The 15,059-nt window shown below is 43.5% G+C and overlaps 1 protein-coding gene across 1 annotated transcript in view; it reads right to left on the reverse strand.

The window, feature by feature from the left end:
- Positions 1-4,544: 4,544 nt before the first annotated feature.
- The window catches only part of PPP1R14C (protein phosphatase 1 regulatory inhibitor subunit 14C), a 78,500-nt gene continuing 67,985 nt past the window's right edge, over positions 4,545-15,059 (reverse strand). Inside the window, exon 4 of the mRNA XM_044244105.1 lies at positions 4,545-6,127. Coding sequence (XP_044100040.1) covers positions 6,053-6,127 — 75 coding nt within the window. The 3' untranslated portion in view covers positions 4,545-6,052. The remainder of the gene's footprint in view (positions 6,128-15,059) is intronic.

The following is a 15,059-nucleotide window of genomic DNA, read 5'->3' on the forward strand; positions in this document are numbered from 1 at the left end:
AATTTTTGGTATGGACATTTTGAAAACCCAGTGGTAGCACAGACCCTCTCCTCCTCAAATTGTCCGTGCCTCTCTGCCACTTTTTGTGTCCTTTTCCTTTCTGACACATGATCTCTCTCTGCTGCTCTGTGTATGGTTCCGTCTCAATTCTGTTCTCTCTCTCTCTTTCCTGCAAAGTCTCAGAGGTTTTGAGGACTCCCCGAAGCCTCCATGAGCTGTAGCTTTAGGAAAATTTAGCTTAAAGTTATTGGCAGGGAGTTCTCAGTACACCTATTCAAACAGAAAATAAGATTCAGAAGGAAAAAAAAAAAACAATTTCTCACTCATCACTAATTTCAGGAAGAGGGAGGTCTCTAGGGCTTTGAGGTATTCTGTTTAAAGTGAGGTAAACCTACACTACCGATTGTACATTTTGGTCCCCACGCCCACAGCCCGAACACTGATCCCCTCTGGGATTATAGCTGAAAAGAGTAAGGCTCTGTGCTAAGGGCTATAAAAATATTTCTTAAAGATAAATTATCTTATTTATCTCCTTATCCATGAGAGATCAGAAAGGGGGTTTTGTCAGTGATGTCCCCTTTTAGGAATATAATCAGCCACAAAGGAGCATTTTCCTGCTACTAACAATAGAAAAACCAAATAGTAAATCACTTGGGCTCAAGCCACTTGTGACCCAGAAGGGCGTGTTGGGTTACACTTTCTATGAATCATCCTGCGAACTGACAGGAACCAATCTGGTAGCAGCAGATATTCCATGAACTCTTTTTCTATTTTTGGCTTCAGAAACTGGGTGTACTGGGATACACAAAGATATGACGGTCACATACCTGCTGTGGAGTTCAGTTTGGGCACTTCAAAACCACAAGCGATAATGTGCTACTCATATTATTCAGCCCCTGCCTGCTCTTTGCTTTAGAGGGAGAAATGTATTTTTGTCTTCCAATACTAACATTAATTCAAGCATGCAGAAACACAAGAGACCTGTGTAGAATTGTCTCCCAACAACAATCACACAGAGTTAAAAATATGTATTTAGATGAGATCAAGTCTATATAGCCATGATGGTAAAAGTGTACTTTTCTTTACCCTCATGTGCTTGCTAGGACTATCTACCTCTAGAGTCTACCAGAACAAGGTCAGCCCTGAGAAGGCCATCCAACAGAGTCACTCCTGAAGATGAAGGAAAACTGTACTAGAGATTAATCTGGACTTCTTTCTCCAATGGATCCAAGGAAAGCCCTAGAAAACCAGATTTCCAGGATTGGATTTGTAGTTGCTTTAACGTCAGTGTTCTAGTGAAATGCCTGTCCACCATGTTGTAGTAAGAACACCCATGGAGCCAAGAGAAGGGTTGAATGATCCAGTCTTTTAAAAATAATTCATCCTCAGCCAAGATATGCCATGATGGCTTAAGTACACTGAGAAAGTGAAACGTTTCTGGCATATGCATCCAAATAGGGGTGGAAAGAAACCCCACCAAGTCTGGAGAGACTCTGAGAAGCCAGCCATTTTTTCACAGGCAAAATACAAACACATAGTAAGGGATATCCTGAAACCCAAAGAAAATGGCACTAGTTCTTAGTAAAAACTCTGCAGGCCCCAAGTAAATTCGAGAAGAGGAAAGCAATGGGGAAACTACTGGTATTCCTACCTATGTCCAATTTGAAATGGGCTTTTTACAAAGTTCCAGTTACTGAATACATTGAATTATTTTGGTTTTTTAAGACTGAAGACCAGGGGTCCCTCCAACCCCAAAGTACTTTCCACCAGGCCTTCTTAGGTCCTTTGTGCCATTAGAGGGCCCCGAGTCTAGTGACCAAAGACGGGGAAAAGGAGGAGGCAATGGGGTTGGGAAGAGGGGAGAGAGCACCTCCAAAGTGGATGCTCTAAGAGAAGTTTCCTGAGAAGTGGAGGGAATCCTGAGGATCTTTGCCTCAGAAGCAAAAATGATGTGAGGATAGGGATGTGTCCATCAGCTGTGAGGCCTGCCTTTCCCCAGGCTGTTAGTCACATAGAAGCCTGGCTCAAGGCCTGGGAGTCTTGCAGAGCAAGAAAGTGGCAAAATCCTAGCACTGGGTGGGAGCAGTGCCCACCACAGAGCTAAGCCATGGAGCACATTTCTGGCCCCCACTGGCAGCCTCACTGGGGGACATCTCCCAGAAGCTATCCCACCTGCTTCTCCAGGTGCTGGGCTAAGTGCCTGGGCCATACTGGCCACTCTCGGTGGTGGCCCCTTTGGTCAGTGTCTCCTGGGGACACGGTAGCCATGGTTCAAAACAGCTCATGTTCCCAACCACTGGGTCTTCTTGGAAAGAGCCAATATAATCATGTACTTATCTATTGTTGATAACGGATTCTGCACAGCATGCTACCTTTTATGGGGGTTTTAGTAGTAAATGAAAATCAGGTATCTGTGTTACAGGAATTGAGAAACACCTTCCTTGAGCTGTTCTTCCTCCCAATTTTGCCTCCTTGGGAAACTGATGGGAGGTATTCCATGCTGAGTCTCCAAGACAAAGTCCAGGAGCTTTCTGTCAGGGGAGAGAGGGCAGGGGACAACAGCCCAAAGCCTGGGAGCCCCTCTTCTCAGGAGTGAGAGAGAGCCCATAGGGAGCCAAGGAACTGCTTCAACCACAGAGCTTCCCACTCCCCACCTCTCAGCTCAGGGGCTCGGCTCAATTTCGACGCATCTCCTGGCTTTCACTCCTATGGGGGGAGCTGAGAGCAATCCCCCTCTAAGGGGCAGAAAAGCCTAACAGTCAAGGGGCTTTGAATCAGACATAGCACTGGGTTTCAGTATCAGCTCTGGGACCACATGACCTCCAGGAACCTGCTCAGTGTGTCTGAGTTTACTTCCTCTTCCATAAAATGAGGATAATGCAATTTACCTCATAAGATTCATTTCATGATTAAATGAAATAAGTCAGATAAGTACCCAGGACAGTGATAAATAAGTGGGGACTATTATTATAATTGTTATAAATGGATCAAATTTAAACTTAGATTTCTTCACACTCAAGTGGAGCACCAAACTAGAAGTTGGGTACTTTGGAGTCATTCCCCTAGTTCTGGACTATAAACTCTTCTCCAGCAGAAGACAAAATGAGAAATAGTCAATGTGTTAAAGCCACAGATGCCACCTGCTGTAACAGCATCCAAGTGATGAACTGAGGTCAATGAGGTTAGACTTGTATGCCAGACTCCATGAGAATGAGCCAACGGCCCAGTTGGTGCTCAGTCTGGGTATTTGAAAAAGAAAAATGTCCAAGGTCTGTTCCTTCAAATTCTGATTAAATGGGCCACGACTTGTTTTTAAAGATTTCCAGGTGATACAAATGCATATTCAGTCCTAAGAACCGCTATCCCTGCCAAGAAGGAAACAGTTGAGTTTTCTTGAAGAATCTTTTATTATGTTTTTCAGTTGCAAACATGTATTGACCCCTTGGATGGACCAGACTCAGGACTAGGTGCTGTATTTCTAAGACTTGGTCCCAATCTCAAGGATCCTAGAGTCTAAAAGAAGAGATGAACAGGCGAATAGACAGTAATAATATGGCGGGTACTTGCTGTGATGGGGGTAAATACTAGAAGCTTGGGAAGGGCTGTAGACCAGTTTTCCAGATAGAACCCATGCATGGTCAGGGTATTCCAGACTGAGACAACAGTTTTGCAAAGCTTCAGGGGGAGAAAATACCTATGTTCTGGAAACCCTAGTTATTCAGTAAGACTGGATGTTAGTGGAAGGCCAAAAGATGAGGAAGGAGAGGCAGGGACTAATGTCTTGTAAGAAATGCAGAGGAGTTTGGGTTTTAAGTAGGGGGTAGAGTGTAGAGTGATCTTAGCTGTCTTTCAGAAAAATTATTCTGGCTACTGAGCAGATCAAAGATAGGCAAGATTGGACATGGGGAAGCTAATCCCCAAGATGGTTACAGAAATCAAGGCAAGATTTAACTAGGGATATGAGAGGTATTAGCAGTGGAAGAAGAGCGTGGTGATTGAGGGTGTACTGAGGGCAGAGATGAGGAATCAAGGAGGAGTCAGGGGAGTCAGGTGATGCAAGGCCCTCAGTGAGGGAAGGACAAGAGTAAGCTGTGTGGCAGCATCAAAGGGCTTCCTCCTTCATTAGCCCATAACCTGAGCTGGTCAGGCCTAGTGGAAATCTGGCACATGCGTACTTTTGTGTTTCTAGGGTGCATGGCATTCTTGCATAATTGGAGTATCTGATTAATTTGAAATTTTCTTCAGAATTTCTATCATATGGGTAAAAGGGAGTTTAAATTAAATGCAAAGCCCATGGCCCGAGAGGCCCCAGAGCACACAGTCAGGCAGGACCAAATACACAGAGCTCATTCTCACTTTTCTTCCTAACCCAGCAACGTGTCCCAACACCTCTGCTCTCCTCAGGAGAGAACCAGGATCAAAGGCCTGAAAATTTCTGGGGAATGAAAAGCGAAGTGTAAGGACTTGGTACCCCGGTCTGTGGAACATCTCACAGACTCAAATTATCCTTCAAACATGGCTTGCAATGCAAAGGTGGAAGCAGATTTGTAAGCAGCTCCATTTATTTGAGTAAATAGCTTGTAAATAAATCATTGGTAAACATTACAAAATTAAATACATTTTCCAAAGCTTGCCAGTATACATAAAATTCACAAACATAGTTCTTGTAAAAAATAAAATATGTTCAGAGCACCCTTGTTATAAAATGTCTGACTCCTGTCCTCTGACAGGGCCGCCTAGAGATGCCTTACAGTAGGTGGGGTTTCTGTGGGGAGGCGGTGGGGGCCTCCGGGGGGAAAGGGAGAGTTTCTACTCTGACCTTTTACCCAGCCCACATCCATCTGAATTTTGACCCGTCTCCAAGGAACTGATCTATCACTGGGAGGCAGGGGCCCTAAGCCTAGCTCCAAGCAAGGAGGCCGGGGTGCGTAACTGGGGCCAGGAGCCAGAATCCTCAGCACATGCCATTGAGAGGAGCCAGAAATGCAATCTCCACCACCCTTCCAAAGCAGCCAACACTCCTATATCAACTTTCTTGAAAGCAGGGGAGGCTTTCTCATCTCTTACCATGTTCAACCCTCCATTGACCTGCTCTGGTCTAATGCTACCCAGGCATGGAATTGACCAGAGCTATTTCTTAGGAGGAAAATGGGTGATTTGCTAACTTCCTTATGACCTGCTTTCATGGACAGAGAAGAATACACAGTATTTGGTTGAAAGCAGAGAGTTAATTGCTACACAGTGCTCCCTTTTTCCACTGTGAGACACCCCTTGCCGTGGGCATTTCTCTAGAAATCTGAGTAGTTCTTCAAGTGAAGGGTTCGTAAAATTTTAAAATACCACGAACGAGGCAAGAAGTACATGACCTGGCAAAGCATCTCAATGAATGAAATAATATGAAGTCCATGAATTAAGCCCTTGACCAACTCAACTTTTTGTGGCGTAGCTCATTAAAATAATGGATACGCTGAATTCTTTCACTTTGGTGCAGAAAGTGAGTACTGGAGGTCAGCTGAAGTCACATGAAGAATAGCTAGTGGCTTCTTGAAAACCCATGTGCTGTGACCTCCAATTAAAGGACAACCACAAGTGTATCCCATCAATGTGAAATAAAACCCACGTCTACATTTTAACTTAGTTGTGTGTAGATATATACAAGTACGAGAAATTTGACATCTGAGACAACTGTACAAGTTAAGAAAAAGTATTACCAAACAAGTCATGAGAAAACCATCATCCCTGTATAGTTAGGTTCTAAACCTGCGATTTCTCAAAGAATCTGCTGCTGGGATCAACCCATTCCTGCGTGTCTGCCTGGTTTGATAATCCTTGGTCGTGTTGAAACCAAAGACCTGCTGCCTTGCTATTAAAATAGTACACTAACAAAACCTCCCCAAACAAAAAAGGAACACTCTTGAATAAATGTCTAATAGACACCCCCCCCAAAAAAAAAGTTTCTCAGAAGGGCAACTATGCTTTAATAAATGTCTTCATGAAGCCCAAATCCCAGGACCCTTCTTCGTCTCTGGGAGAGTTGCACCCTGTGCCAGCATTACACGGTCTTTTTCTGTGGAGGGCTCAGCTTCCTCATGCCTCTTATCCGAGAGAGCAGCTCCTGGATAAATTCCTAGAAGAGAGCAGAAGGAGTTAATAATGACAGGCTCACTCTACTACAATTGGGGGTTAAAATCTGCTTGAAGTCATTGCGGTCAACGCAGTTATCTTGGGTTGATGAGTTTGGTGGGAGGTGCCAAGCCCAGGGTCTTCAGTAGAGGACATTTTTAAGCAAATGAAGCATGCTTGAACCTCACACCACCATCAATACCTTCTCCCTGTTGCTCTCTTTGGGGGAGAAACACAGGCTGCCTTCACCCACTGACATTGTCTACATGGCCTCTGAAGACACTTGTGGTTTTAGATCAGCCTTCTCAACCTTTAATAAACCTTTTATATGAGCACACAAGTCACACAGGGAGCTTGTGCCTTCTGAATCAGTAGACCCAGGTGGGGACCAGGAATTCTGCATCTCTAACTGGCTGCGAGGTGATGCCCATGTTAGTCTCTGGACCATGCCTGAAACAGCAAAGATTGACCAGTGGCTCTCAGATGTAAGTCCTTACCTAAATCACCAGGGGGGCTTATGAAACCAGAGTGCTGGGCCCAAGAATTTGATTCAGTAGTTCTTGGGGGGGTGTTTGGGGGGGTAGGTCCTGAAAATGTGCACCGCTGAGAAGTTCTCAGCAGACACCGGCTCCTGGCTCCAAGGATCGTTCTGAGAACCACTTACCTAGATCTCAAAAGAGTCTTCTGACTTCTCTTGACTGCTAATCAGTTTTTTAAAAAAGCCAAACACGTTTTACATTTACAATTCAGTATATTCAAATACATACCTGCAATAAAAATCTAAAGAATGAATACTTAATATATAGAATACACCCTCTATTTTCTATTCTAATTTCATTTAAAGGGGTTGCAGAGGGAGATCCACTAAAATGATTCCATGTCCTAGTCACAGACGAACACGCAAAGACCAAAGAACAATCTAGAATAGTTCCTATGTTCTACCATCAGGAATCTTTCCTTGTCGCCTTCTGTTTTAAAATATTTGCTATCTAAACAGTCACATTTATTAGATAATAATTACTTTGTCTTTCTATGTTATATATCACAGACAAAGAGGACAGCCAGACTTTCTGATCAACAAGTGGCAGTTGTGGGTACATCAAGAATGTACCGAGAGTGAAAACACTAAGAAATCTTCCTCTCCATTTGGCCTTCTGAGAAACCATGCTCAATCTACCCTTCCAATCATGAGCTCCCATGAGCTCCCAGGCCAAGTGATCCCAGCAACTATTCTCCAGCTCTAAAACACAGTAAGCTTAAACGTTCAGTATTTTGTTAGCCACCCAAATTTTAACATTTTTGCCTTATAAAGTAATATGTGCTTTTTCTAGACAACTTGGAAAATATAAGCCAGCAACAATTACCCTCAGAACGAACCACTAAAGTATTTTCCCTTATGCAAATGAATTTTTACCTAATTAAGATCACACTGAATAAATATGCCCTTTTCTTCAACGTAGCATTATGCCAGAAGCTTTCTCCCACAACACTAGATAGCCTTCCTAAAAATTTACTTCAATGGTTATACGATCCTTTATTATATGGATATTCTACCATCTGCTTAATTCCTCCATTATTGGATATGTGGTTGGTTCCGGACTTTTCAAAAGTAGAAACAATGTTACAATTAACATCTCTGTGTATAAATCTGCAGTTTTGAATATTCCCTTTGGAGAGTTTATCCAGAAAAGTGGTACAATTCCCTCTCTCTGTATCATGATGCCCAGGGGGGACATCTTTTTTAGTAAGCAACCAAGATGAGTAATTTTAATCTAATTGCAAACCAAACTAAAATGACTTCAAGTGTGTGTGAAAAACACAGTGATCCTTTAATGTTTACACATGGGGAAGGGCTGACCAGAAATGTGGAGGACTGTTTCATAGGTAAGCTCTGGGAAGCTGTCTCCAGAGCACGAACCTGCCCTCCATTCTGCTCACAGCCTCTTCCCAACACATGAATATCTCAGAAGCCCTAAGCTGCTGCCTTCTAGACTAGAGCGAACTCATAAATTAGAGAAGAAAAAGAGGAGGAGGAAGAGGATGGAGCAAAAAGGAGAGAATGAGAGAAGGGAGAAAGGAAGAGGAGAGGGAAGCCGGAGTGTTGACCTTTCTTTTGCCCACTGAAACCCAGGTTCTGCCCAGCCAGCTGACTCCTCGGGGCTCCCCATGGCCACGTGCCCCTGCCAAGCTCTCTTCATCTGACCCTGCTAGGACAACTTTCTCTCTCTCCCTCTTCCATCCATCCATCTTTCCTTCCTCCCTCCCTCTCTTTCTTTCTTCCTTTCTTCCTCATAGCTTGCCCCTCTCCTCTACATTCTCTTTGTAAGACTCTGACTTTCACCCTTCACTCTTCTTTTTTGGCCACTTACTTCTGCCCCTGATCTGCTGGTGGAATGTGGGCATTCTCCAAAGCCTGGTTCCCAGCCTTCTCAAGGCACTGTCTCTCAGTCAGCCAATTCCTCATACTCTCGGGCCTACTCTTGGGCCTCCTCTCGGTCTTCCCCCTTGAGATCCAGGCCTGCATTTCCTGTGGCTCCCAGAGGTCTCCACAGGGAAGTTCCATGGGCACACCAGTCTCAAAATGACCAAAAGCAAACTCACTGTTACCTATCCTTTCTTCTAAGTGTCCCTCACCCTGAGGAATTCACAGTTTTTATTATTCGGTCCTGAACAAACCATCATAAAGATATCACTTACCCCCCAATTAATCTATAAGTTTAATGCAGTTCCAAACAAAATATAAATATTTAAGAATAGTCAAGATACTTTTAAATTTTTTTATTAACATATAACGTATTGTTTGCTTCAGGGGTACAGGTCTGTAAATCATCAGTCACACATTTCACAGCGCTCACCATAGCACATACCCTCCCTGATGTCCATCACCCAGCCACCCTATCCCTACCCCCCACCCCCCAACAACTCTCAGTTTGTTTCCTGAGATTAAGAATCTCTTAACGGTTTGTCTCCCTCCCTGGTCCCATCTTGTTTCATTTTTCCCTCCCTTCTCCCTGCCCCCACCCTGCCTCTCACATTCCTCATATCAGAGGAATCATATGATAATTGATTATCATCAATTATGATGAGAGATCATATGATAATTGATCATATGATAATTGTGAGATCATATGATAATTGTCTCTGACTGACTGACTTCACTTAACATAATAGCCTCTAGTTCCATCCACATTGTTGCAAATGGCAAGATTTGGGGGACTTTTGATGGCTGCATAATATTCCATCATATGTATATTGAATAAGAAAATCCTGGCCCTTGCTAAGAACTGATTATAAAGCCCTGGCAAGGGGCACCAGGGTAGCTCAGTCGGTTAAGCATCCGCTCAGGTTGTGATCTCAGGGTCCTGGGATCGAGCCCCAGCATTGGGTTCCCTGTTTAGTAGGGAGTCTGCTTCTCCCTCTGACTCTCCACCATCTGCCCCTGCTTATACTCTTCATCTCTCTCTCTTTCTCTAAAATAAATGAATAAAACCTTTAAAATAAAATAAAATAAAACAAAGCAAAATAAATCCCCGATAATTGTGATAGTGTGCAGTGATAGACAAACAGCAAGTTCTGCATATCAGGAAAATTTGATATACAACACAAGATGATTACCTATCAGTGGGAGTAAGGGCATAAGGATGGACTGACTGCATAATAAACGGTACTAGAACAACACAGCTAAGGTAAAGTTAGATCTCTATTTCACACCATACACAAAAGTAAGTTCAAGATGGTTTAAGTATCTGAGTGTGAAAAATAAAAGTGAAAAGTTGTAGCAAAAAATATAAGATGATTATCTTTTTTTTTTAAGAGAGAGAGAGAGTTCAAGCTATGGGGGGAGGGGCAGACAGAGAGGGAGAGAGAGAATCTTAAGCAGGCTCCATGCCCAGCACAGAGCCCAACCCTGAGACCTGAGCCGAAATCAAGAGTCACCCACTCAACCGACTGAGCCAATCAGGTACCCGAAGGAGACTGTCTTTAAGACACCGGAGTAGTAAAATCTTTCTTAGGTGCACATCTTTTAAAAGCATAAGCCATAAAGGATGTCATGGATAAATCTGATTTCAATTAAAATGTAAAACTTCTATACACAAAAGACAACACAAGCAAAATAAGCTTCACAGTTTGTGAAACATATTTGCAACCTACACAAAGGTCAAAGGATTGTCATCCACAAAATATAAATAACTCTTAAAAATCAATAAGAAAAACGCAAACAACTTGAAAGCAGACAAAGGATTTGAAATGGAAACCCCCAAAAAGGAAACATAAACAAACAATAAGCACATGAAGAAAAAAATGTGTTCAATCTTACTAGCGAGCAGTCAGGAAAAGGTGTGCTAAAACAATGAGATCTCCTCAGATTGGCAAAAAAGTCTACCGTTTGGCAATACCAGGTATGGGGATGACAAGGTTAAGGAGAATTCTTAAATTCTGCTGGTGGGCATGCAAGCTGGGGCCAACTTTTATGAGCAACTCTATTTCTTGGTATATTCCTGGGAGACTCTTTGTATGCGAGTCAACAGATCAGGAGTTTTTAATCACATCATTATTCATAATAATAAAAAACTGGACACAGCGTAAATGAGTGTCAGCAGAAGAAGAGATAAGTACTTTAATACATCAGAATGCCACACAGCAGTGAAAATGAATGAACCAGAGCCTCCTACATCAGCAGGAGCAAATCTCAGAAATCTAATAATGGGCAAAATAAGCAGGTTGAAGGAAATTTGCAAAACATTACTTACATAGTTCTACAGCATACAAGATAATCCATAAGCCTTTCTGTCACTGCTGCTTTGTTGCCAGAACCCCATTCCTGTCTTCCTAGCATGGTGTGTAATATACAAGAGTTCCTGGGCAAAGGTTTGCAAAGTAAAGGAATACATGCGTGGACTCATTAAATCACACAATAGTGGCAGTGAGGGGAAGGAGCAGAGAGGGGAGACACTAGCATCCCTGTGCACTAATTCTGCATGTGTGTGCATGCATGGGTATGTGTGTGGGGGGGGTTGTACAAAGTATCTGTTGGCCCCCACTACTATGGAGGAAGGTTCTAAAGGTTCTCCTTTAAGCACAGGAAAACTAGCCAATGTAGGGGAGTTAGGCAAGAGGAGAAGCATCTGGGGAAGCATGCAGCCCAGGAAGCGTGTGTGCACACACGGGTTCACAAGCACACGCACACACGCACAGAGAGCTTAAAGAAACAATAGAAAGAAAAGAAATAGTTCCAGTGACCTCATAAACCTGACTACATAACACGCAGCCCCCTGACTGATGAGAGACTTCTAAGAGCCAAAGCATGTTTGTGAAGGGATCTGGCAGCAGACGTGAAAACAGACGGTCCTTCCTCGCTCTGGAGTTTCTGCCGGGTGGCACTGTCATGGGGCATGGCGTCCCAGTGCCACGTTCTGCTCTGAGCTCTCATCCCCGCATCCCTCCTTGGCCCCGTGGCTTTCAGCTTCCACCCCCTCCCGCCTGCCCCGGCCAGGACCAGAGGCGGCAGATGGACACTCAGTCTGTAATTACCACCGTGGCCAGGCGTCTGGGACCTTTCCCTTGTCACTCACAGTGATTCATGTTACATTCATTGATGTTCTGCGCTGCGGTAACAATGACGGGTCCAACGGAAAGCAGGAAAAGGAGAAACCACAGTATGTTTGCAGATCTCTGCTTTGTGCATAATTAAACCAACTTCTGTCATAATTTCAGTATTTAGAGTCATTTAAAAAGACAAATGGATATTATGTGGCAGCCCTTGAATTATAAGTCTTTCCCCACAAAAGGACTTTTTGAAAGATATGCTTAAAACTGTTGCTTAGTGCGTACTGTCACCGATCACAATAGTTGTGCAGATCAAGTGAGCTCACGTAAAAGGTGGGTATTATAGAGGGCACAGTTTGCATGGAGCACTGGGTGTGGTGCAAAAATAATGAATACTGTTATGCTGAAAATAAATTAAAAATAAATTAAAAAAAAAAAGGTGCCCAGCAGAACTCTGCAGAACTCTGAAGGCTCAAACTGCTTTTCCAAAAAATATCATCCATCCCTGATACAGAGTCCAGGGTGGAGTGGAGAGAGAGAGAGCAGGTGAAGATTCTGAAGGCTGGGATCCGTGTGGCTCAGTGACTTCCCCTTGTACTGTCCCCTCTTTGTCACCCCAATCAATGCATCAGTCACTTCCTTAAAAGGCATATTCATGGGGACCATCTGCTTAGTCTCACTGCCCAATGACAGCAAACCCAAGTCAACCACCCAACTTTCACAGATCAACCTGACAGTTCCCAAAAGCCTGACATGCATCAGAAGACATGGGGATCAGGCAATGCATGATCAGGGGGAGGGAAAGAAGAATTTCCAAATCCACTGAAGTTTAAATAGGTGAGGGTGATGGAAAGGCAGTACTCGCCTCTTTTAAAAGTGATGGCAACAACTGAGAACTATTCCAAATGGCAAAACGTCCCTGCTTGAAGAACCAACCAGGCATTTGGAAAAATCACACTTTAAGTTTTTATCAGCTTGCGTATGCAGGTCATTGACAACAGACAGGCAGTGAGTCAGCACTGACAAACAGCTTTGGGGGGTTCCCCAGCCCTGCGTCCTCCAACCCAGCCAGGATTTGCTCCCTGCCCTCTGAGGCATTTCAGCACCACAAGTGCCAGCATCACTCACAGGTGAATATTTAATTGTCCCCCTCTTTTTAGAGGGGTGGGGAGAGTGTTATTTATCTTTAGAGAGGTTTGTCTGTTCACCATGCACAGCAGAACGGTCCATTTTCATGATCTGAAAAGAGGTTTATGAAATCTGTTACGGGGAATAGTTTATGCCTGCTCTCATTATAACCCCTGCTGCCCACGGAAATTCCAGAAGGTCATAAGTGCATCCTGGTTGTTTTCCTCTTTCCTTCTTCAAACTTAAAGCCACTTGACACTGTGCTGTCCATTTATGTTCTTGACTGTCTGCCTTTAGAGATTAATTTGTTTTGCTGGTGAAAGTGGTCCCATTAATCTATTTTAGAGACTCAGGCCACTGCTCTTAGACTAATTATTTTGTACCCAGAGTCTAACCTTCATTTGTATGTGGCACAACAGTTCACCTGCCCTCTCCATACTCAGCCTCTTCGGCATTCAATTCTTCCTTCACTTACTAATGACTGGCTTCGCAGAACTAGTACACTTGCTATTTGGACAATGTAAAATAAAACCCACATCAATAATCCCACTGCAGTAAACCACCAGTGGAGTAAATCCAGCAAAATTTTAATCTCTAACTTTATAATCACTAAGAAAAACTGAAATAATTTTATCAAGGGCCCCATTATCAATGAGAGAGAATATTACTTGTTACCAACACCTAAATCTTGTTAAAATGACATCTTACTGAATTTACAAGCGATGAGATTTGTTTCTGATTATGACTCCCTTTTCTAACGATTTAGAAATCCAAAAGTCATGTGTCAAATTGTCTTTAATTGGTGTTCTTTCTTCTGTCCAAATTAAGTCCAAACCCAAGAAGAGAATGTGGAGCTGTTTATAATTTGGATTGATCAGCTTCAAAAACATGTTCATTCTGAATTTAATGAACAAGGAAAAGGCCAAAAAATCACCAACAATCAAAAATGCCAGTCACTTAAAGACCCACTGTCCTTGAAAGCCTGTACTGCCTCCATCGTATGTTTTTAAAAAATAACCATCATTAATTACTGGGGGGAAAGGGTTGGGTTCCCTGGGTGGCTCAGTTGGTTAAGCAACTGCCTTCAGCTTAGGTCATGATCCTGGAGTCCTGGGATCGAGTCCCACATCAAGTTCTCTGCTCAGAAGGGAGTCTGCTTCCCCTCTAATTTTCCCCTTCTCATGCTTTCTCTCTCACTTTCTCATTCTCTCTCTTTCAAATAAATAGATAAAATCTTTAAAAATAATTATAATAATTACTGGGGGGGCATCTAAAGCCAGACCTATATGGCTCACCCTATAATAGCATCTACCTCTTCTTTCCTTATGTCCCAATATTGTCATCATCATCATTATCACTCTTCTCATGGCCATCCTGCTTGGTAAAGAATTTCACCTTGCCCCAGAAGAGGTGGTCTTTGCCCTCAGTTTCTGGGAGGTGAGCTCTAAGCTCTTGGACTGCCTTGCCTGATAAAAGTATCTTTGTTTACCCCAGGGCCCTTGACCCACACTAGAGAGTCTAACAGTGTGATTTATTGGGGGAGGGGCTTTGGGTGATGTGATATCAGCTCAGTATATCAAGGGACTGGTGACTGAAGTCAAGCTCATGGGCAGTCTAAGTAACCAAGTCCCAGGAAAAACTCTGGGCATCAAGGACCTGGTGAGCTTCTTCCCTGGTTGGCAAGACTCTGTACACAGTGTTGCATGTCATAGCTAAGAGAATCAGTGCTGCCCAGGATGCCACCGAGAGAGGACAGCTGGAGGCCCCGTGTTTGGAACTTTCCTGGACTCTGTCCCATGTATCCTTCCCTTGGCTGATTTTCATCTGTAGCCTTTGACTGTAACAGAATGAAATGATGCATATAGAAGCGCACAGTGAGTGCCGTGGGTCCTTCTAGCACATTGTCAAATATGAACAGGGTCTTGGTGACTTCTACACTTACAATAGGTGCTGGAAATGAGGATGGGCTTGTGGACTGTTCCCTAACTCTGCAAAACATGCTGAATAAAGATGGAAGGAGACATGTGGAGTTTTGCTCCATGACTTCATGTCCTTGGCAAGCTTACTTAACCCTTCCGGGTTGATTTCCTCAAGGAAGACAACCTGAACCAGGTTTACAAATATTCCAAAGGGGTGCTGGTGCTGACCTAGTAAGAGTTCAGAGAAAGGCAGTGAGAGGTAGACAGAGCACAGATGTGGACTCAAATATGGGTCCAAGGGCGAGCTTCAGCACCTCCTGGCTCCTTCTCCCTGGGCAGAGG

The sequence above is a fragment of the Neovison vison genome, chromosome 1, assembly GCF_020171115.1.
Source record: "Neovison vison isolate M4711 chromosome 1, ASM_NN_V1, whole genome shotgun sequence".
Taxonomy (NCBI): Eukaryota; Metazoa; Chordata; class Mammalia; order Carnivora; family Mustelidae; genus Neogale; species Neogale vison.